Source organism: Medicago truncatula, chromosome 5 (assembly GCF_003473485.1).
Source record: "Medicago truncatula cultivar Jemalong A17 chromosome 5, MtrunA17r5.0-ANR, whole genome shotgun sequence".
NCBI lineage: Eukaryota > Viridiplantae > Streptophyta > Magnoliopsida > Fabales > Fabaceae > Medicago > Medicago truncatula.
This window is the reverse complement of record NC_053046.1, coordinates 26,066,936-26,092,157: the sequence shown is the minus strand read 5'-3', so window position 1 is coordinate 26,092,157 and position 25,222 is coordinate 26,066,936. Positions and strand designations below refer to the sequence as shown.

General features: G+C 32.6%; 1 protein-coding gene across 1 annotated transcript; it reads left to right on the top strand.

The window, feature by feature from the left end:
- Window positions 1-17,730: 17,730 nt before the first annotated feature.
- LOC11436588 (protein NODULATION SIGNALING PATHWAY 2) lies at window positions 17,731-19,392 on the top strand. The gene has a single exon (XM_003614710.3). The coding sequence runs from the start codon at window positions 17,801-17,803 to the stop codon at window positions 19,325-19,327; it is 1,527 nt and encodes a 508-aa protein (XP_003614758.2). The 5' UTR covers window positions 17,731-17,800; the 3' UTR covers window positions 19,328-19,392.
- The last annotated feature ends 5,830 nt before the right edge of the window (window positions 19,393-25,222 follow it).

The window sequence follows — 25,222 nt, the reverse complement described above, 5'->3', positions numbered from 1 at the left end:
ATAAAAATAAATTAATGAATGAAAAATACTACAATTATCATTTGATGGAGGGACCATTTGGTGGGGGGGGGGGGGGGGGGGGGGGGGGGGGGGGGGCGGGGTTATCAGCAATCATGCATGTAGTGATTGCTTTTAAAAAAAATACATGTGGGAAATCAATTAAACAAATGGAAATGCGAACTTTTGTCCTTAGAACACAAGTTAGTATGACCATTAAATAAAAATAAAAAGATACAAAGATTAGGGGACATTAGACCTGATCCAGGCACAACCCAAACGAGATTGAATCGTGATAAATCAAACCACGTGGATCAGCCATAATATATCATAATAAAAATTCACTAATCACAAGTGTAAACTAACGAACTCGTGTACGGGCGCGAACTTAGGTTACAAAAAAATATGAAGATAAACATCTGCAATAAACACTTAGGGTTTAAATATGATAAATGGATCGACAACCAATACGTTATCAAAATCCAAGTGCCAACATCTCCCTAACATAATGCAACAAGCATAAAAAGCTCTTTCGAGCATTAAGTACCGTAGTGGAGGCAGATCTGACACCTTGAAAAATAAAGATCTCAGACGTGTAAGAACTCATATAGAGAGATGAGCCTAATACGTTAGTAACTAGACCCTTTATGATTATGAATCACAAGCAAACCCTTTCATGTTTTTGAAAATGAACCAGTGCAAATTGAGTTTCAAGTTTGGTTATCCTTATTTATTAATTTTTTTAGGTCTGCAGTAATTTAACCTAATTATTTCCCGCTCATTTGTTTTATTAGGTTTGCAATTATTTAACCTAACAAATTTCATCTAAAAAAATGCATCGCACCAATTTCATTACTATCCTCTTGCCTTTTTTTTTTTTGACAATATTTTGTACACAATACTAGAAAAATTCATCGCACTAATTTCATGCCATATTTTTTTTACCATATTAGGTCTGCAACAATTTAACCTAATTTTTTCCCGCTCATTTGCTTTATTAGGTTTGCAATTATTTAACACTAGACTTTAGACCCGTGCGTCGCACGGGTCATTTCGACTAATATATAAGAATAAGTAATGGTAAAAAAATCCTAAAATAAATAAAAGATGAAGAGTATTATACAATTTACTTACACAAGTTCAAAAAATAAAGTAGGAAATGACATGAAATCGTTTAGTTGAAACAAACGAATATTAAAAAATAAAAATTAGACAACGACAAAGATCTAAAATTCTATTTTCAATCCTTCACATATCAAAATTACAATTGGTTCTCTTCATTGTAATCATCTAAACTTAATGTGCAGTAATTTAACCTAATTATTTCCCGCTCATTTGTTTTATTAGGTTTGCAATTATTTAACCTAACAAATTTCATCTAAAAAAATGCATCGCACCAATTTCATTACTATCCTCTTGCCTTTTTTTTTTTTGACAATATTTTGTACACAATACTAGAAAAATTCATCGCACTAATTTCATGCCATATTTTTTTTACCATATTAGGTCTGCAACAATTTAACCTAATTTTTTCCCGCTCATTTGCTTTATTAGGTTTGCAATTATTTAACACTAGACTTTAGACCCGTGCGTCGCACGGGTCATTTCGACTAATATATAAGAATAAGTAATGGTAAAAAAATCCTAAAATAAATAAAAGATGAAGAGTATTATACAATTTACTTACACAAGTTCAAAAAATAAAGTAGGAAATGACATGAAATCGTTTAGTTGAAACAAACGAATATTAAAAAATAAAAATTAGACAACGACAAAGATCTAAAATTCTATTTTCAATCCTTCACATATCAAAATTACAATTGGTTCTCTTCATTGTAATCATCTAAACTTAATTAAAAAATTTGCAAGTGCAAATAGAATCGACATTATACAAATTGGTCACTACTTGATTCAAAAAACCTATGTTACATGAAAACCACTCATACCTAAATAACAATAATAAACCTTCAAAACAAAAATCAACTATTCTCAAAGGACCCAAAAGAAAGATTTTTAGCCTTCAAAATCACAATTCCTCTTGTTGTATTGTTTTTGTGACAAAAGCACCATAAGTTGAATAGTAGGCCCATGCACATGACTTTCCTCATAAGACAAAAACACCAGTTTTTTATAGGTTAAAAAAATAAATCAAATATCCTTAACTTTCAATAACGCTTAGAAACAACTGAAACTTTTGCATTATCTCAATCCACAAACAAAATAGAAGACCTTTATATTTGCTTTAGGCACCTTAAGGAATTCTATGTAAATTGTTTTCCTGCAATGAAATGCTAAACACAATGAGCAAATAAGAAGAATTAACAACAATATTTGGATTGTTTTATTTAGCTTACAATTCTTTAAACTAATCAAAAAAAAATTAAATTTGCATTATATCCTCCACAATATCAAGAATTTTTCAAAGGGATTATTCTATTTGTATGGCTATGATGAGAACTCAGGTGTGTCCATGAAGAGCAGCTCTACGGATAAGTGTTATCTATAGAATTGATATTGCCATTCATAAAGCCTCTAATAAAAAATATTATTATGACTACAAAACAACAAATCAGCAAAGCAGTTTAGAAAAGAGTGAAGACAATAATTTTTACTTAAAGAGGATTATGAAGAGAAATAAATCTCAAAAATATTACCTGAATATAAAACAATAAAAGATTATGTTATAGTTAACATTCACACATGCAGCTAAATGCCTGGTTCATATTCATACCCTCTTTCGAAGCATGTCCTACGTTTTATACACTAAATATATTATGTTGTCACATTTCCATCAATTGATAAGAACTTACAGGTATAAATTAAGATAAAGAAGACATTAAATGTTAACAACTAAAAAGTGTAACATCTAAGAGAACAAAATGCGGGACAAAAACATTGTTAACCAACTAAAAGACAGAAACAAATCCCTTGTAGTTAAGTCTATATAATTTCTATAAAATATAGCATGATCACTTTTCACCACCTGCTAGAAGTTTTCACAAAGTGAAAATCAAATCAATGTATATTTTCTGAGTTATAATCTTAAATATTGCAAATGAAAGTTATATTTACAAAATCTCCTTACCAAATGAAGAGACTAAACTCTTACTCACCCACCAATAACATTAGCAATTGTTGCATTGTGAGGACATGCAACTGCACATGATTTTTTTACTTCAAGATAGGTACTATTTGAGTTGTGTACACATAAATAAAGAAACAAAATAAAAGAAGACACTTAAATCCCTCAATAAGTTGTTTATTTGTTTCATTTAGGGGAAGACTAAACAAAGCTAATACGGCATTCTATCGAAGGAATGAATGAAGAAAAGCGAATGCATACTTACGTTTAATTGAAAGAAAATGAACACGGAAAAAGATCATAATATCGACATCGTAGTAAAACTGCAACAATGGAGAATCTGAAAAATTGTAAAATCAAGATTAAGAAAATAAGAGACGGATGCCGTAAAAAAAGAAAGTCCAAATTGGAAAGAGAATAAAATCTGGATGCTTAGATTAAAATTATGAAGAGAATTTAGCAAGACTGATACTTCATTACATTGAAAAGCAAAAACTGAAGAATCAAATGTTTGATTCAACAACTGAAAATAAAGCAAAAAGATGGAGCAGCAAACACTCCATTATATGAATCTGGATTATTAACCAAAGGACATGTTGCATTAATACAGTAAAAATAAAAAGTGTTACAAAACATCTTTAAGCATGAAAACATACGCAAAAATCAGACCATAGCATCAGATATACCCGTTAAGCAGCGATACGACAACAACATTTTTCAATATTACCACTTGTTATTCTTTGAATGAATGATTGAAGGGAGAAATTCTCTGAACGAATGATTAAAGGGATAAATAAGGATGTGTTTTATTCAATTATGTATGGTACACATTTATAGTGAGAAGGAGAATTGATACGTGAAAGTGGTTTGGAAGATTTGATACGTGAAAGTGCTTTGGAAACAGCTAAATTAGTGGGGAGTTGGAGTCTGGGTCGTGGTTAATATTAGAAGGGAATTTGAATTTTGCAATCGCAAAAATGGAAAGCCTAAGAAATTCTGATTAAATCATCCCTTAATTCATGCACACGAATTGGAAAAGGTGCAACAAACTTACAGGAATTTGTGAATTTGTTAGGTTTTTTTTTTTTTTTTGAAAAAGGGAATTTGTTAGGAGCGAAAATAGGATTGGATTGAATTTAGTAGTGAGATGTTGTTTTTGATTTCAGAAGCATTTGAAAATAACATTTTGATTAAATGGAAATAATAGGAAGAATTTGTTAATAAGAGTGATTTTTTTATTTTTTATGTTTATCTGTTTATTGTTGTGTTGGAAACAAAATAGGAGGAAATTGTTACAGGAATAGGAGGAACGATTTTTAAAGTTTATCTCTTAATTAAATAGGTTTAATTGAACACGGGGGTAATAACGTAAAAGTCATCATAAAATCTAGGTTAAAAATTGGCTTACGGGTTAACTTTTATATATAAAGATAACAAATTCCATCTAAAAAAATGCATCGCACCCATTTCATTCCTATCTTCTTGCCTCTTTTTTTTTTTTTTTTTTTGAAGGAAATATTTTCTACACTTATTTGATGCTGCACGTTTGTTCTATAAACTATGAGCATGATGTTAGTGGTAAGCAGGCATTTCGAGGAACTTACTCCGGTCAGAGTTCTTGAAACCTTACCCATTGATGTTCTTAGAAGAACTAGAGGACTCCCTAACGAGGTACTCTACTTAACAGATGTCCTTGTATCATATGTAGCACAAACACTTCATATTAAGACATGTTTGGTATCTGACATTTGACAATGTCGGACACCATCAATGATCACGTTTGATGCCTTCTGTTTTATACTTTTTTTTTGACAATTTTTCGTACACTTTCTTTTTTAAAGAACTATTTTGTACACTTATTTAATACTAAAAAAAAGCATCGCACCAATTTCATTCATATCCTCTTGCCTTCTTTTTTTTTTGACAATATTTTGTACACAATCCCTTTACAATAAACTCGAGCGGAACACGGATGAAGAATCTAATTTCATATATTTTTGAAAATAACCAGATCCTTTCTGGTTATTTCATATAATTTTACGGAAAGAAAACACAATTTTGTTCTTTTTATGTTCAAATAAAATAATCATTGATTTTTTTTTTCCTGTTAATTAAACAAGACAACGTAGCTTTCACCGCCTCTTTGTTTCTTTCTTCTTATTTTTTTATTTTATTTGTTTCGTCATCTAAAAAATCCTTAAAATAATCTACTTCAACTCTAATTTTGTTCTATGGATCTAATTTGGCTACTGTTGAACCGTGATAAAAAACTTCATCTCTAACTTCATCTATAACTAGGTTTGTTTCTATAATCTTCATTTCTAACTTTCACCCTAAATTTTTAATTTTGTCCCTATCAACTTGTTAAGAGTCCCACATCGAATAAGACATGGCCTGACAATGTATTTATAAGTGGGGGTAATACTCACCTCACAAGCCGGTTTTGTGGGGTTGTGTTAGACCCAACCACGATTTTTAAGATGGTATCAGAGCCTCCTCCAAGATCCATTGGGCCACCTGCTATCAGGTTTCCGTTATCGGGCCACCCACCATTTATGTCCACGAACCAAGCTCAATAGTGCTGGTCGTGAGGGGGTGTGTTAAGAGTCCCACATCGGATAGGACATGGCCTGACAATGTGTTTATAAGTGGGGGTAATCCTCACCTCACAAGCCGGTTTTATGGGGTTGTGTTAGGCTCAACCACAATTTCTAAGATCGATGGTCATACCTCATGTTATTTATTTATTTTTATCAAGTCAATACCTCATGTTCTAAATATTTTAATATTGAGTTCGGTTGGTGAGTCACTCTCTACAAAGTAAATGCCAAATTTGCAAACTCAAAACAACAAAAAGAAACAAATTAAACTCGTCTTAGTAACTGCACTATGGCACAGCAGAGTGTTGCTTCCTCAGGCCTCGACACTACCCTTTTCAAGACTAAGAAATTTTATTTTATTTTATTTATAAAATCAAGACTTTTTATAAGATAAAATCAAGACTTAGAAATTCTCTCATCGAAGAAAGAGCAACCCGTGATTAAATTTAAAAGGAGCCATATTTTATACCCAAATTACACTGAAAAAGGAAAAGTTTCTTTTATCAAGAAATATACTCCCTCCCTCCCACAATACTTCTATCATATTAAGTTTTTCCTTTTTACAAGTTAAAGTAGATTAAAATAAAGTGAAAAAACAAAAGATTTAAAATGAAAAAACATATTAAGTTTATAGTAAACAAGTAATAAAGTAGTAAGTTTATCCTTCTCCATAAGGATCGTTGTTCAACTTAACAATTAGTAAAACTTATTTCAAAGGGTGAAAGTAAAATAAAATTGAATGGAGTTGCAGAGATGAATTGTCCTGCCCAATGCAAGATTAGACTTGTGATTTATATTATTAACGATGATTAGGGAATCCGTGAATCCTCCTTCGTCTTTGTTGAAATTAACTTAAGAAACAAACATCTATGTGGTGCGTGCTTATGATTTACTGAAATCAATGGGTAAAACTCATACAAAGCTTCTCATAACAACTATATGTCAGATTAACCTATGTTACGTATGACGTTGTCCAAAGAAGAGAGTAGTAACCGTTAGGTTTCAAACTTGAATTTCATTAATTAATTTAATAAACAAGCAATTAGAACAGCCATTGAACGGATTTTATTTCGGGTTGTAAGTCCTACTTTTCAAGATTACGATGTAGAGATCTTCGTTGAAAAAACATTAATGAACAAGCATGGAGTAATTTAAATCAGGCACAATAAAAACATCAACTAAATGAAAACTTTATTAACAGAATCCAACAAATAAGAAGGGTTCATTTTGGAATCCTAATCAAGAGGTTTAGTTGCTCATGGCAATATACATCATAACAAAACAATATAAAAACATACCCTAAAGAGAACAAGAGAAGGAAGAAAAACCCAAGGAGTTGCATGATCTAGGATAAAAGTGAATTATAATGACTCGAGTGAAAACAATACAAGATGTTCCTCAAACCATCGACAACATGGACATGACAGAGGGGCCACACTTATATAGATGAGCTGGCTCTAACCATTCTCGTGTAAATTGTCGTGGGTTACATGAGACTGTTGGATGCCAAGCGTATGCCCAAGATCATCTTGAGAAGGTGTTTCCGTGTGGTCGAGCGCACGGGTGACCTTCCTTAAGTGTCTATAAGTCGGTGCATCTGTTTCTCGGGCCTTCATAGTTGGGTCGAGGTCCGGTCCGAAACTAAACCATTAGCTAAAAATTGGTTGATTGATATTTAATTAAATATTTGACAAAAAAAAGGTGAGCTGAATAAGTTATATAGATTAATAGGTTAAAGTCAATTTAAACAATAATAGGTTATATGAAACCTGTGAGTAAAACTAGTACTCCAATTTGGACTTAAAATTCATTGGTAGTTTGAGTCTTGTTATCCTTCTTATTTTATAAAAGGTGTACGTGGCTGAGTCAGACTTTGCTACTTCTATCTGGTTGCTGCTGGTGAATGTAAAATGATTGTGCCATAATAAACCAAGGCATGATTAAGCAATATCACCTATATTCAGTATTAACTTGTATATCGACAACAGAAAAATTAAATTTACATCGTTGTTTATAAAAAATTAGCAAGGTAAGAGATGGGTTGGGTCAAGTTTTGTGCCCTACCTATCTAGAAAATAGCACTGAAATGAAGAACAATAATGTTTCATAGAACTACAACCACATGAAATTGATTTGCTTGCTCACAATATCAGAGCAGTTCATAATTCTGTTATAATATATTGTACCATATAAAGACAATGATAATACTGATAAGATGGATCGTACAAAAGAAAAAAAACTGATAAGATGGTGTTTGGTCCTTTATGTCGGTGCCGCGACGTCCGAAAACTGTTTTTGGTACCTTGAGTTTGGTACTCATGGCTTCTTTAAGCACATTAACCCTTGGTCTTGACGTTTATGTGCTGAGTTCGAAGGTGTATAAGGAGATCAGAACGGCTAGTTTTCAAGAGTTAGTTGGTCATTAAGGTTTCCTTTTTTGCTCACCAAGATTGAATCTCTATAAAGAGAATCATCATTGAAATGAAAAATCATCTCTCCACAACATAGACCTCTCAACCAAAACATTTATGCAGTAAGAATCATTAGATCTAAAAAGATCAGAAGTAGAAAGTGTAGATTGCTTGAAAAAGATCAAATTCTTCTTCAAACATGAGATTCATTGTCATACTGTGATACTCATACTAAACTAGATACAATGTTGACTCGATTGCAAACAGAAAAATAAACTAAGTTAGTAACAATAAACTATGTGATAAACTAGACTCTAAAAGAAAATGAAATGAAATGTTCCCTAGAAAAAATAAAATGAAATGACTCAACTAGAACTAAATATTTTTGGTATTTTTGAAAACAGATGGAAAAATAAATGACAAAAAATAAAATAAAATATAGGAATATGTAATTTGAATTGCTTAGTCGAAAATATCAACAATCCTCGGCAACAGTGCCAAAAACTTGATGGTCGAATTAGGCAAGTGTACCAAATCGTTTACCAAGTAATAAAGTGTAAGTAGAGTATCGTATCCACAAGGATTATCATTTTGTCCAAACAATTCGTGTTACTTATTTTGTTTTGACGATATAATAATAAAAGAGTTAAGGGTTAGATATTGCAATTTTTATCTGTTTGTAACAAAGCAAGACCTGTTTGGTTACAGAAAGTAAGCAGCGGTTAGGACTCTTCGAATCCTCCCTATTTATTTTGATGGAATTAAATGACATTCATGTCATGTTTAGTTATCTTAAGTAGACTATATAAGTGATGAGGCCGTTGGGACGTTCTAACTTAGTCAGTTCGTCAAGTTGCATTTATTGATCGCACGATGATCCCTACGTGCAGTGCCTTACTCTCTCAGTTGATTTTGGTCTATCCCTCTGATGTTTAGTTGCATCTGCTGATCGCACGATGATCTTTACATGCAGGGTCTTACTACCTCAAAGGTAATTGAAACATAGACTTAAATTGACATTCCTAGATTTCAAAAGGCAATAAAGGCCAATGTTCCTGAAGGTCTTCCCTCTCAGTAGTTCTATAAATGGGCAGTCTTATCAGCGTCTACCTTACTAAGGGTCGAGGAGAATCGGTTTACTAGGTTTGATTCACTCCCCATAGTCACTTGTTTTCTTAATTAATAACTAGTTACATCCTAGGTTTAGCATATTTTACTCAATATTAGTAATGTCACCTCTGAAGTACAAACTACTAGGGTCAACTTGCTTTCAATATATTTCGTCTAGTTACTAACTATTTATTTCCTAGATAGGCATATATAAATATTAAGATATAAGCATCAATATTAGGCCCTGTCATAACCTAAGTACCTAATTAAGGGTTGCGCTCCTTTCAAATAAACTAAACCTAGTAAAACTTAATTGCAAATAGAAAATAACTAAATAAACGACATTAAATTAAATAATTATCCAACAAAACAAACAGAGGTTCATCTTAGAACCCTAACCTATAAATATCTAGTTACACGTGATAACTAAGACAAAATTCAAAAAGATAAAAACATACCCTAGAAAGATAAGGAGAAGATAAAACTCCTCCTAAAGCTCCTAGAATCGGCTTCCCCTTGAACAGTTTCTGTTCTGAACGAGAAATTAAGAATGAAGAAGGCGTATTTATAGTTAAAGTTTCCACCTTGATTGGGCTAAAAGCATGAGCTTCTAAGGGCGAAAAAGTAACAAAAGTGAATTTTTTTCGTAAGTCAATGGGCACCTAGCGCCCTAGACCATGCGCCAGGCGCGTGTGCCTACCAGGTCTAAGCGCCAAGCGCCCCCTAGTATGTGCATGGGCACTTTCTGTAGGCTTCTGAGCACCTAGTGCCCCTTCCGGTGCGCCTGGGTGGTTCTTAGTGTGTTTCGATACTGAAATGCCTGTTTTATTCGCCTTTTTAAGTGTTTTCTACAATGAAAGATGTCTTGGAACTTGTGAACAAAATTCCTCCCTTTGTAAAGTCTTCTGAGGCCTTTTGATTCTTCATTCTTCATCTTCATATGGACCACATAAATCTTCAGATGTCTTGCTTTGCCTTATTTGCACGATTTCTTCATGAATCACATCAAGAATAGTAAAGGGTTAGATATTGCAATTTTTATCTGTTTGCAATAAAGCAAGTTACCTTATTTAGTTGCAGAAAAGTAAGCAGCGGTTAGGACTATTTGAATTCCCCCTATTTACTTTGTTGGATTTAAATAACAGTCATGTCACATATAGTAATCAATCTTAAGTAGACTATACAAGTGATGAGGTCGTTTGGACGTTCTAACCTAGTCGGTTGTCAACCTGCACATGCTGATTGCACGGTGATCCTTACGTGCGGGTTCTATACTATCTCAGTTGATCTATGTCTATCCCTCTGATGGCTAACTGCACCTGCTGCTTGGACGGTGATTCTTACGTGCAGGGTTTTTCTAATTCAATGGTAATTGAAACATATACTTAAATTTGCATTCCTATGTTTCCAAAGGCAATGAAGGCCAATGTTCTCGAAGGTCTTCCCATCTATGAATATTAAGACACTCATAGCACATTATCCTTCTCCCCTTGGTAGTTCTACAAACGGACATCCCTATCAGCGTCTACCTTACCAAGAGGTCGAGGACAAAGGACTCACTAGGTTCACTCCCCTTGGTGCTTGTTTCCCTAATTAATAACTAGTTACATCATTGGTTCAACAAATTTTACTCAGTATTAGTAATGTCACCTCCTAAGTACTTACTACTAGGGTGAACTCGCTTTGGGTATCTTTCGTCTAGTTATTAATCACTTACTTCCTAGGTAGATAGATATTAGTATACAAGATATAAATATGAAGATATAAGCATCAGGATAAAATAATCAATATTAAGCCTTGTCACGACCTGACTACCTAATCTAGTGTTGCACTTCGCCGGAATAAATTAATCCTAATGAAACTTAATAACAAACAGAAAATATACTAAAATAAACGACATAAAATTAAATAATTATCCAACAAAACAAACAGAGGTTCATCTTAGAACCCTAGCATATAAATATTTAGTTACACATGATAATTAAGACAAAATACGAAAAGATAAAAACATATCCTAGAAAAGATAGGAGAAGATAAAGCTCCTCTTTGTCTCATAGAATCATCTTCCTCTTAAACTTCTCTATTTTTGAACGAGAAATTGTGAATGACGAATATGGTATTTATAGAGAAAGTTTCCACCTAACTATTTATAGAGAAAGTTTCCACCTAACTTGAGCTAAAATCACGAGCTTTCAGGGGCGAAAAAGTCACAAAAAGTGACTTTTTTCGCAAGTTACTAGGCGCTAGGTGCATGGCCCATACTCTAGGCGCACGTGCCTTACAGCCTCAAGTGCCTGGCGCCTCTCCTCATGTGTCTGGGTGCCTTTGCTCCCTTCTACGCGCTAGGCGCCCCATCTTATGCGCATGGGTGCTTAAGTGCGTTTTTTTATGCTGAAATGCCTGTTTTCTTCGTATGTTGATGTCTGTTTTCTTCTGAGGCCTCTTAAATCTTCATTCTTCATCTTCCCAAGGACCACATAAAGCTTTGGATGTCTTGCATTGCCTGATTTTCTTGATTTCTTTGTGAATTACATCAAGAACACCCTAAAATTGCTATGTTTTGGAAAGAATAGAATTACAGACTCAAATATAGAAAACATTACAAATGTCCCAAAATCATAGGAAATTGATATAATAATCCTCTGATTTGTTGGTAAAACCTACTAAAATAGACTGAAAAACATGCTAAGAATAACGTAAGATGACCTATCATTAAATATGAGGAGGAAGACAAGGAGTATAAAGGTCAGGGGCACCCGATAACAAGTTAGACATCTCTGTCATGCTTGAGATGTAAAACACACGCTGAATAGAAGACAACCTATTTCGTCAAGCTAGTGACCTAAAAGAAGCACTGAATATGAGGCAACCTATTATTGTCAGGACTAAGACGTTAAACAAGCGCTGAATGGGAGAAAATCCATTGATTTATTTTTCTGCAGTTATTTTTCCTTTTTAATAAGCTAAGCTGAGATTTCCTTTCTAATCAATTTCATTTATTTTTCTCTTACTAATCCACATGTTTTATCATATAAATTTTAGTTATTTGCATTTACATTTACAACTTTTTCTTTTGTGCTTTAATTTGTTTTAGTCTTAGATACTCATTTCAGAATGTTTACATTGGAGGCTAATTTACCCTTACATTTAAGAGCACGATAACTATTGGAGGTTACTACTGAAGGTACTCATATGATCACCATCTCTTTTCTGAATAGCATAACCGGTGAGATTTAGAGCCAAATATTTCCAACCCATTCTATTACCATAATTCTTTCTATCATGTGTTCCATATGAATACTGTTTTTGCTCGAATTTACGGTCGTTCTTTACATACGATCAGTTAAGTTATATTACACACGAGACAATTTTTTCTTAGGTAGTTTGAGATTTTCAAGCCACCCTTTATATTCTTATTATCCTTTGTGAAACCACTTTGAGCCTCCAGATGCAATTTCTGTTGTTATTGCTAAGTGAAGAATCATGTCATAGTCCTAAATCTTAAATGAAATCTATTTCATTTCTCTTGGAGTTAGATAGGTTATTATTATGACTTCGTATGGTTTGAAGGTAAGTTTGGGGTTGCTCTTTGAAATTAGCAACAATTTAAGTTTGTGGTGGGGTACTAGTAGAACTTATTTATTAAAAAGAAAAAAAATGAAAAAAAATGTAGATTACCATGGGTCTACACAAAATAAAAATAGAAAAAAAGAAAAAAAATGAAGAGTAAAAAACATCAAAAATTTAGGTCTCTTAAAAAAAAGTTTATTTATGTCAAAAGAAAAAGATAAATAGTTCTACTTTAGTACCCATCTTGTCTGATTCAAGGAAGGAAGGTTAGCAGTTCTTCAATGTTAGTAGGAATCCTTAGGTTGATAATCTAACTCCAAGTTCTTTTGTTAGCCTACTTTCCCATGTATATTCACCCTTAACCTAAACCACATTATAACCCTGAAATACCTCAAAGTGTGTATATAGTTTAATTTTGACTGTCTGTTTAGAATTGTCTCAAATTTACAATAAGGTACATTCATCTAACGACTAGAGTGGGAAAATGCGGTGACCAGTCCTACTGGCTTTATAAGATACATACATATATCATGAAAAAGAGTGTGGTTGTGTGAATGAGCTACTTTCAACAAGTCGGTCATGCATGAGTGTAATGAGTTAAGTTAGTCAAAGATGTGCACTTAATAAATGATAATCTGAGCACAACTCCCAAAAAGGTATGTTTTTTCTAGAAAAAAGTGCAAAGAATAAAATGTGTTTTTCTTTCGTTACTTTAGGACAAACAATAGTTTAAGTTTGGGGTTGTGATGGCAGGTCATCTTACGTTATTCTTTTCAGTAGGTTTTACTAGCAAAACAGAGGAGTATTAGACAATTTTCCTATGATTTCAGAACATTTGTAATGTTTTCTATATTTGAGTTTGTAATTATGTTCTTTCAGAAACATAGCAATTTAAGGATGTTTTTTTATGTAATTCACGAAGAAATCACACAAATCACCAAAGCAAAGACATTTGAATATTTATGTTGTCCTTGTAAAGATGAAGATTCAAGAGGCCTCATAAGACTTTACAAAGGGAGGTATTCTAATCCCAAGTTTCAAGAAAACTTACATAGAAGCAAACACCTAAAAAGGCGAAGAAACAAGCATTTCAGCACCCAGAACACATTCAGAAGCGTCCAGGCCCACAAGATGTCGGTCAAGAAGTGCACAGGAGCATGGTTTGGGTCACCAGGCGCCTAACTTGAAAGGCATATGCGCCTGGCGCATGGCAGGGGCACTAGGCGCCTGGTTACTTGCAAGGCACAATTTTTTGACTTTTAAGGAAGAAAGCCCGTATTTTTAGCCCAAGTTCATGTGGAAACTTTTCCTATAAATACCGAATTTCCCATTCATAATTTCTCATTCAAAACTGGAGCAATTCAAGAGCAAGGCAGATTCTAGGAGCTTTAAGGAGGAGTTTCTCTTACCTCTCTCCAAGTAATTTTAGGGTAAGTTTTATTTCTTTTGTAATTATTTTTTAGTTACCATGAGTAACTAAATCTTTTTAGGCTAGGGTTTTATGATGAACCTCTATGTTTATATCTTTATATTTATATTTGTCTATCTAGGAACTAATTAATTAGTAACTAGCGAAAAGAAACCGAAAGTGATTAGACCCTGATAGTAAGTACTTAGGAGGTAACATAACTATTATTGAGTAAAATCTGCTGAAATCAAAAGCTAACTAGTTAGAAAATAAGGAAACGTGTCTTCATAAATTAAATCAGCTCAGTAACTCCATTCTCTACCCTCGGTAAGGTAGACGCTGATAGGGCTACCCGTTTGTATAACTACTAAGATATAAAGTGTGCTATGTACGTCTAAGATTCATAGACGAGAGAACCTTCAAGAACACTGGCTATCATACCTTTGGAAATCTAGGAACTCTTCCCTAAGTTTATGTTTCAATTACCCTTGAGTGAGATAAACCCCCACACGTAAGGATCATCGTGTGATCAACAGGTACGACTCAACAGGCGGAGGGATAGGCCTTAATCGACCGAGATATTATAGACTCTGCATGTAAGGATCACCGAGCGATCAGCAGCTGCAGTTGATAATTGATTAGGTTAGCACGTCCCATGAACTCATCACTTAATTATCCCTTACGTAAATTAACTTGAATAAGACTTGAACGTTTCGTAAATCCAACAAATGAATAGAGGGGATTCAAGGAATCATAACCGCTCCTAACATTTCTGCAACCAAAATAGGTAACTTGCTCTGTTGCAAACAGATAAAAATTGCAAATCTCTAACCCTCAACTCTTTTGATTATTTTATTGTCCAAAAATAAGTAACGCGGATTTTTTGGACGAAATGACAATCCTTGTGGATACGATACTATCTTTCAACCAAGAATCAACTATGTTAACACCAACCAACAAACTCTTATCAAAATTCACTTTCAACCCCGATATGACCTAAAAAAGAATAAGGTCCACCTTCAATGTTCTAACATGTGCCCAACTTTTTTCTCCTATAAACAAAGTGTCATCCGCAAACTGCAAATGAGAGAGTGAAACATCTGCGAAATCAACCACCTTATAGCTAGTAAATAAACCTGCTTCCACCGTAGCCTTCATCATAACATGCAACCCTTTAGTCGCTAACAAGAATAAAAAAGGAGACAGAGAATCCCCTTGGCGTAACCCTCTCTCCATTTTAAAGTCATCGATTGAACTACCATTAACAAAGATTGATGTCATTGCCTTAGTTACACATTCCATAATCCAGTTACGCTGCAAGGTTTGAAAGTTCACAATCATTAGCTTTTTTAAAAATCCACTTCAAATAATAATAAATCTTTTTTGAGCCAAAATGCATCATCCACCACCTCATTAGATATCAAAATTCCATCCAATATTTGCCTACATTTTATGAATGCTGACTGAGATTCTAAAGTAACACTTTCAATGGCAGTTCTCAATCTGTTAACCAACACCTTAGACAACACTTTATATAAGCAACCAACCAGAGAGATAGGATAGAAATCAGCCAGTCGTTGATATGTGTCCTGATGACATCTTAATATATAATACAAAGGTAATCTTTATTTTTTGCCAATGGCAATGCATACTAAATTTAAGATGTGACAAAAAAAATATGCCGATAAATAATGCAACTCATTCATCTCTTCTGCCTCCAAAACTCGGGCCTCCCCCTATGACTTATACATTAAAATATAGATTTTGTAAAAACAATTGTGATCGAACTACAAGAGACACATATCACTGTCCTATAATTTAATCAAAGATACTCCAAATATTCTTTAACCACTTTATTTAGACACAATTTTATTATTTTTAAAAGATACAATTATGTTTGTCAATAAAAAATATACAATTATGTACAAAAACATGTGACGTGTGTGTTCCGAACATACTTTAATTTTTCTTTTAAAAAAATAAAAGATCTTCGTACCATACGCTTACATGTAATATAATATATTCTTTAAAAAAAAATGTAATATAATATATAACTTGGAGTAACCAGATGTTAAATTTTAAACTTAAATTCTTTAATATTTTTATGATCGAATAATACATGATTAAGCAATCCAACTGTGTTTTGAATGAAACTTGTATGTGATAAATAAATATAAATAATTAACAAATGATTACATTCTATTTTGAATAAGTTACTAAGTATTTATCTTCTGAAACTATGAACTTTTTACTCATTAACTCCTTAAATATAAATGTTCAACTTTTAGTTCCGACAAAAAGAAAAATGTGAAAATAACAATTAATATATTAACATTTATTAAAAAAAAACAAAAATCATTTAAACTATCCAACTTCCATATATCCATTCTAATCATTAATAAAAAAATGAAATTTATTTTGTAGCAAAAAAAAAAGTGAAATTCAATTTACTCTTCAAAAAAAAAAAAAAAACAGGCCCAAACTTTATTTTTCAAAAGTGCAAAAGACATAACTACATTAACCCTACTTTTTTTAAAAACAACTTGGGTATTTAACCCCTAAAAAAACTTGGGTATTTAAATTTTCATCGAAACTAACCTAATTCTATTCAAGTAACTCAAGAAATTATTAGAGACCATGAATATTTAGATGAGATGGTAAGAGAATTCTTTCCCATTAACTAGATATAATGAATTCAAATTTAGTTACACGCATAGGATTCTCAATTCACACAAAAAAAATCTTTTTTCCTTTTTTGAAAGAACTAAACTGAGCTTTATTCAAAACCGACTGATAATTGTTTGTTTGCATGGATTTTATTCCTATGACATTTTTTAGTAAAAAGTTGCTCATCACGCTGTTCCATAAATCGAGTGTTAACTCCTAAATTCGCCTGAATTTACGTTTTTAGGTGGCAAAAACGTGTAAACTCGGAGGTAAACTCGCCCGAGTGTTAACGGATCACAATTAAATGTATTACTTTATAGGTTAAATGTCAATAATAATGTTATACTTATACTATAAAATATAATTTCAAACGATACTTAAAGTTACATCTAAAAATATGTTTTTTTTTAGTGAATCTAAAAATATGTTATAAACTTATAAATATAAAATAAAATAAACTTGTAGTATATTACTATTACTAAACATCATTAACGCGATCATGTGAGTTTGTACAAAATTGGTTTTAAACCAAAATTTATGTGTAAATTATGAAATAAGTAAAAGTCTAACAAAAAAATTGTTGTTTCCAAAAATCAAATTCAAATTTTCTCAAATAATTCACTATGATGGTGGTACTCTTTAATCATCTAAATTCAATAACTTTATAGTTTACATGTGATTTTGAACGTAAAGTCTATGCTTATAAACTAAAGCTAAACCATCTAACTCAAGTGAGTTTGGGTGAATACATGTTTAAAATACAATAAAATAACAATAAGGATTTGGATCGAAGTGTGAGTTGTTACAATGCCTATCTTCTTTCTCTATCCCACAAACTCTATAAATCACCCTTCACATTAGTTTGCAGGGCACGGGTGGGTGCTACACTTAACTTACTTAAATAATAACTCTCTTCTTTCTTACATCTACATGTAATCATCAAGTGTATATAATCATGAACATGGAGATTCATGACATGGATATTGACATTGACATGATCATGGATGTTGTCCCAGATTTCCTAGAATTCTCTAATCAAAGTAACACTACCACCCCACCCACTTCTGATGACGACACCACTTGGTCCCCTCTCCTTGATTTGGATTTCTTCACCACCAACCAAGATGATTTTCACAACTTCATTGATTCACTCACCAACGACGAAATCACACCCGTTGCTCCAAATCTAGATAACAAGGTTGTAGAGCAAGATGATGAAGAAGAAGAAGAAGATGGATCCATGGGAGACATGTCCAACTCAAATTCTACGACGGAGGAGGAGGAGGACGACAGAAAGGGCCTCCGTCTAGTGCACCTCCTTATGGCGGCAGCGGAGGCCTTAACAGGCACAAACAAGAGTCACCATCTGGCTCAAGTGATATTGATTCGGCTCAAGGACTTAGTGTCCTCCACTCACGGCACCAACATGGAGAGACTCGCTGCGTATTTCACCGACGCCCTCCAAACTCTGCTAAATGGCACCGACTGTGGTGGTCACCACAAACTCTGCCTACTCACTGGACCGCACCAAACAGACATACTCTCGGCCTTTCAGCTTCTTCAAGACATGTCTCCTTACGTTAAGTTTGCTCATTTCACGGCAAACCAAGCCATCCTTGAAGCTGTAACTCATGAAAGAAGGGTTCACATAGTGGACTTTGATATCATGGAAGGGGCGCAATGGGCTTCACTCATTCAATCACTTTCATCGCGAAAAGAAGGCCTACCGGGCCCACATCTTCGCATCACTGCATTATCTAGAAACAAAGAACGTGGCAATGGACGATCTAGATCGTCCTTTGCCACTGTTCAAGAAACTGGAAGAAGGTTAACAACCTTTGCTGCTTCCGTTGGACAACCGTTCACTTTTCATCAATGTAGGTTGGAATCAGACGAAAGGTTTCGAACCTCTTCATTAAAGCTTGTTCGTGGTGAGGCTTTGGTGTTTAACTGTGTCATGCATTTGCCTCATCTTAGTTACCGGGCTTCAGATTCTATTGCTTCCTTCTTGAACGGTGCCAAGGAGTTAGGAACAAAGCTCGTGACATTAGTCGAGGAGGAAGTAGGGCCCATCACTGATGCAGGCTTTGTGGGTTTGTTCATGGATTCATTACATCGTTATTCTGCCATGTATGACTCGTTCGAGGCTGGGTTTCCTATGAATAAATGGGCTAGGAGTTTAGTGGAGCAAGTATTTTTAGGCCCAAGAATAATGGGCTCAGTGGCCCAGTTGTACATGACTGGTGAAGAGGAGGAGCAAGAGAGGGGTTCTTGGGGGGAGTGGTTGGGTGTGGAAGGGTTCAGAGGAGTTAACATAAGCTATGGTAACCATTGTCAAGCAAAGTTGTTATTGGGTTTATTTAACGATGGGTATAGGGTGGAAGAGTTGGGTAACAATAAGTTGGTGTTAGGTTGGAAATCAAGACGTTTGCTTTCTGCTTCTGTTTGGACTTGTATGTCAGAGATTGAATATGATTTTTAAATGATTTCTTTTTTCTTCAATTCTAAAAATGAAAATAAAAGACTTGATTTGAGGGACCATCTTAATCTTACAAGTACAATCATACATTTTCAAAGTATGATCTCGTTTGGTACTGTTGTTATGTTACATTCAACAGAAAAGAATTCCTTCAACTTAGTTGTGTTGTTTGTGTGTTTGTTTTTGTTCTTTCAAGATTTTGTTACATTTGTCTGTTTTGTTTTTCTTCTTAAATCAAATTGTTGTCTTGTTGGTTACTTGAATAAGTATCCTATCACAAAATACTACAAAACTGATTCTTGAAATGATAAAAATCGGTCATTTTACTATTTGAAACTTTTGATAAGCAAAAATATCATCGAAAATTGCAATACGATGATCATTTTAGAGTGAGGTCTACATTACCCCTTCTTAAATTAGGGGTAATTTACAGGAATGTTAATGGCTTATGGGTCACCTATGTAGATGGCATATCATAGGAACTATTGTGAATGAAAAAAATCGGGTAACAATTATTGTGTTTAGACTTCAAAAACCTGGGTCTTTTTCTTCTCATCCAAATATTTTAATTCAAGAAAAATGATTCAATAGAAGAGAAAGAAAACGTTTTTCCAATTTGGATGCATGAGTATGGTGAAGGTGCATTAAAGCAAAAAATAATAATAAAAAAGAAGTGGATGTGTGAACTGTGTTAGAGTAGCAAAATTCAATATAGAAGGGATAGAAAAACACACGGTATACAATCTCAATCCCGCCCCCACTTGTGGAACTCATTTAAAATCATTGTAAAGCGGTATGAAATTGACCATAGAGAGAATCGAATATGTGATTTTGAGAGGAATACACTCCAACATCTCAAGCCAACCACTAACCAACCTCAAATAGGGTTCAAAGAATTTAATTAATTCACTATAACAAAACTCGCTTATCGGTATTAACTAATTTAGGCTCCATTTGTAGGCACTATGTATTCTTTTCCAAGACCATGTAGAATTTGTGTATTCTTCATCAAAGTCTCACCCGCCATCATTAACTACTATTATTGGGTAAATGGAAAATGCTATTTAAAGCGAACAACACTATCTCGAATATTTCACGACACATGCATGTGGCATGTATGCCACTCGTCCACTAGTTTATGATTTCCATCTTTTTCTCTCCACCTCCCATGATTTCCTCTCAAAACTACTTTTTATTGGCTTGTTTTCATTCGTGATTGAGTCGGGATAATTCTTCTCGCTGTCTATAGCAATACTGACAAAATATACCCCTAAACCATAAACCCTAAAAGATCAAATATGAAGGTGGGAAATTTCTTCAACGATTCTTCAACATATGAACCCTAAAAAAAAGTAGAATGTATATGTATATATCGAAGTAAAAAGACCTTTAGCATAGTATGAGGCATCAGGAGCGTTTGGTAGGTGACATAAAATAATTTTTCTTTTTTATCTTCATGTGTAAGCATAAGTCATAAAATAAGGAAGATTCCTAGGATATTCTTATACAAACTATAAACTAATTTGGGTTTGCTTCAAAAAAAGAAGCTATATATAAAATTGAATAAGCCAAGATATTCCTGTCATAGACTCATAGTGATAGAAATAAACCATGAAATACCCTCATAATAACCCTATATTATAATTCTCTCGTTTTGTTTTATCTTTTATGGCTATTCCAGATCAACTAAACATCGTCAGCTAACACAACATATTCCAGAAATGACAAAAGTAAACTAACATTCTTCTAATACTAATTGTCATTAAAAGACAAATAGTACAACTAATCATAATCATAAACCTATGATTGTTTAGAAAATAAATATTGTTTCATAATTACAGGGCTCCATGATTCTTGTACTAAAGATAAAAAATAATAAGCTTCATAATTTTATAGATCTAATTAATTTCTTAACAATATTGTACACATGATTTTGAGTCAAGCGCGGTTGCTTGAGAAAAATCTCTCTAAAATAACATTTATTGGAAATATTACATTTGCACAATTCAATTCTTCTGAACTCTAAATTTAAGTGGGTTGATTTTTTCTACTCATCGTGGTTCTACCTAACTTGAGAAATTAATATAAGCACTAGCATGCAGAGAATATCCGGTTCATATCAACAAAAACTCCAAATTGAACTTCATTATATTTTTGAATTCAAAACCATTGATTGGATCAAATAATGTTAATTGTGTTAAAGACGAAATGTACGTTTAGGAGAATGTGAATCATGGCCGATACATTGTGTTTATTGTTTTAATGATTAATATTAGTAGTTAGATGTTAGATTAGTTTTTCTTCTTCAACCCAAGGCTTCTATCCCTAAACTAAAGTCAGTTGAGCTACCAAACGTCCATTATATGTATGTTAAATGTCACTTATAAAGGAGTCAAAATTGATTCCGAGGGTGTAGAATTGATTTTGACGTATTTATTGTTTGTGTTTTGTTTCGCATCTGAACACCATAACAGTGTGTTGGAACCCCTTGAATACGACTTTGCTCTTTTTAAAGATACACATAAATCTTATTAACTATTTAATGAAAAGTGTCAAAGATTTATTTTATTTTTAAAAAAAAAAAATCTTAAAATGCTTCACAAATTTCAATGTAACATATTTAATAAAACTTTAATGCCAAAAAAGTTTTTTTTTCTGGAATATATAGTTAATATTCTTTTTGTCTCAAATTATAAGTCGTTTTATAATACCAATGAATTATTAATATTATTTTTTTTTTGTCAAGATTAATATTACTTTTTTTTATGGTGACAACTAGGGTACCCATGGAAGAATGGTGGGTAATTTACCCCAACCAATACACATTAGCCACATAAGCACATTTTTAAGTGGTATCCATGAACTATCTTGACCCCACCAACAAATTGCTCATTTTCATTGGTTGGTGGGTAAATTACCCACCATTCTTCAAAGGTAATCTAGAAAAAACCTTATTATACCTTTAACTACTTATTGCTCTTTTCTTTTAATTTTTTAATTTATCATTCTCATACCATTTATTTAGGATAATTTTGTAATACAACTGTTACAAAATTTTCCATACAAAATTATTATATTTTTTAATACATGTAAATTGACTAAAATGACATATTATTTAAGACGAAGGAGTAAGATTTTTCGTAGGAAAATTGTCAAAAAGCTTCACAAAGTTCAATGTAACAGATTTAATGAAAATTCAATAAAAAAAAAAATCCCTTCTAATGACAACGAAGCATCATGAGTATTTTTTTATAATTTACAAGGTGTAGTACCATTTTAGCTTATTATACCAAGTAAATCTTGCAAGACTAAATGGTTGTGCTAGATACAAAAAAAAAAAATATGTGAGCCATGAACGTGTAGACCGAGATTTTTATCGATTTTAGTTTGGAAAAAAAATGTAAATTTGTTTTTCCATCCTACTTTCTTCTCACATGTTCTACTCAATTTTGAAAATGCCAATGTTAGGTTATACTCTGAATACCTTTTTAGGTATGCTTAGATTATTATATTATCCGAAAACTTCTAGAGTTTATCAAACTAAATGAAATGGTTATATGCCTTTGTAGATTTAACAAAATTTCATTTTATACGGTTATATCAAAGACTATGAGAGTATACTAACATATGTGTGTATACCGGGCGGTTTGTATATGTTGATTGCCATTTAGCTAATAAGCATGTAGATATTGAGGTTCCACAAGCGGTATTTTCTGATACTGTATTTGAAGCAGTTGTTCGAATTTCTTATAATATGCAAGTTAAACAAGTTCTTGTTAATGGTAAAAAAGGGACTTTGAATGTAGGTGTTGTTCTTATTTTACTAGAGGGTTTTGAATTGGCCCCTCCTGATTGTATTCGCCCGAGATTGAAGAAAAGATAGGTAATTTGTCTTTTCAAAGCTATTGTCCCATATATATATATATAGACGATGTTTACTATGAGAATGACTATCTTATATAAGAATGGTGAAAATGATTATCAACCATTTGATTAAAAGTTAATGGCTGAGATTTAAATGGTCAATTAAAATACCACATATTCTTTTCTTCATGCTATCCTCAACCATTTCAATTCAGCTATTCCAGAACCCATTTACCCTTTCGTCATTTTCCTTAACCTAACCTACAAATTTCAATTCAATTTGCAAGGCACATTATAATATATATATATATATATATATATATATATATATATATATATATATATATATATATATATAGTGTGTATGTAAGAGAGAGGGGTTTCAGATTATAAAATCTGAAATGTTTACCGTTTTTAGGAAATTTTCGAATTATATAATATGAATTGCAATTTTTCCAAAATCAAAACGGAAAAAATTCAACATTTCAAATTGTATAATTTAAAATATGATTCAGTTTAAATAATCAGAACAAAGGGTTTTTTTTTTTATGAGAAAAATAGGACGCATGAAAAACACATAAGGTGGAAAAAAATAATAGTCTATATTTTTTTATTAAAGTTTAAATAGCCCATATACTACTAGAACAAAAAAAATAGTCCACATTCTATACTACTAATTAAAAACTAATTTCCCAATGTCACATGTTTTAAACCAATTGTTTCATTTTTGAGCCCGTGCTAGGGCTGGAATGTTTCGTGTTTGAGCCCGTGCTAAGGCTGGAAATAAGTCGATTTAAGTCGAACTTAGTTACAGTTCGGTTCAACTCGATAAAAAGTAGTTAGATTGGAAACTCAACTCGAGTTTGTTTTGAATATATTTTTTAACTTGAACTCGACTCAATTTAAGTTTACGAACAACTCAGTTCGACTCGTTAGCTCAAATAACATAATTTAAATGTCAACTTTTTAAATTATGACTTTTAAATTATTAACCCATAAAAAATATAGTACACGAAGTAAGAAAAATACACATAAAAATATAATTTTGTTGCTTTCAAGTTATAACAAACGAAACTAATCATTTTTTGAACAAACCAAAATAAAATATATTGTTCAAAAGCTAAGTGATTCACCCCGCACAAGGTGTGTTAAAAGTGATGAATCACCCAATGTATGTTACATCACAACAACACCTATCAAAGGTGCATCCACCAAAAAAAAAAAGAATGAACGAATACAACTTACATGACACCCATACAAAGAATGGGGTGTCTCCACCAATCATGAAAACCAAAAGAAATAGGAACAACATTTGAAGATAACCATAAAAATGAATCATGCTTCAATTTTTCAAGTATCATGTAAGGATCAATCACCGCATTTTTGAAGACACAACTGTTTATAACCTTCCACATTGCCCATGTTGTTGCTAACCAAATAATCTTAAACGAAGCTAATCATGATTATTTATTTCAATGGCACCAACAACGATCTTTATTATAGAAAAAAAAAATTAGGGTATAATTGGGATAAAGAAAAAGTAAGTATAAATATATATATATAATCTGTTGCACTTTTTAAATGATAAAGACAAAAAAACAGAAATATATATACTCATATCGTGTTTGTTTACATTTTTGTAATATTTAAATTTATTCTTATATATTTGTTACATGAGTTATTTGTATTCAAAATTGAAGGCATTTTTAGAAAGAGAAAAAGGTAGTCCAAAAGAACTGAAAGAGGTTATTTTATATATACTAGCAAAAAGATGGACACTTTCTAAATTGAGAGCATTTTTGGAAAGAAAAATTCAGCTCAAAAGAGTTTAAAGTGGTATTTTTTTTTTTTTTGGTCAAGTAGCCTAGTGACTGGAGCTCACACAATTTAACTATGGAGAAGTGGAGTGTCTGGGGTTCGAATTTTATATACAGTATAGATGACCAGGTCATTTAATTAACGAATTTTATTTCCAAATCAAATTCATGTCATTTAACTAATGAATTAAATTCAACGAATCAATTATCGAGTTAA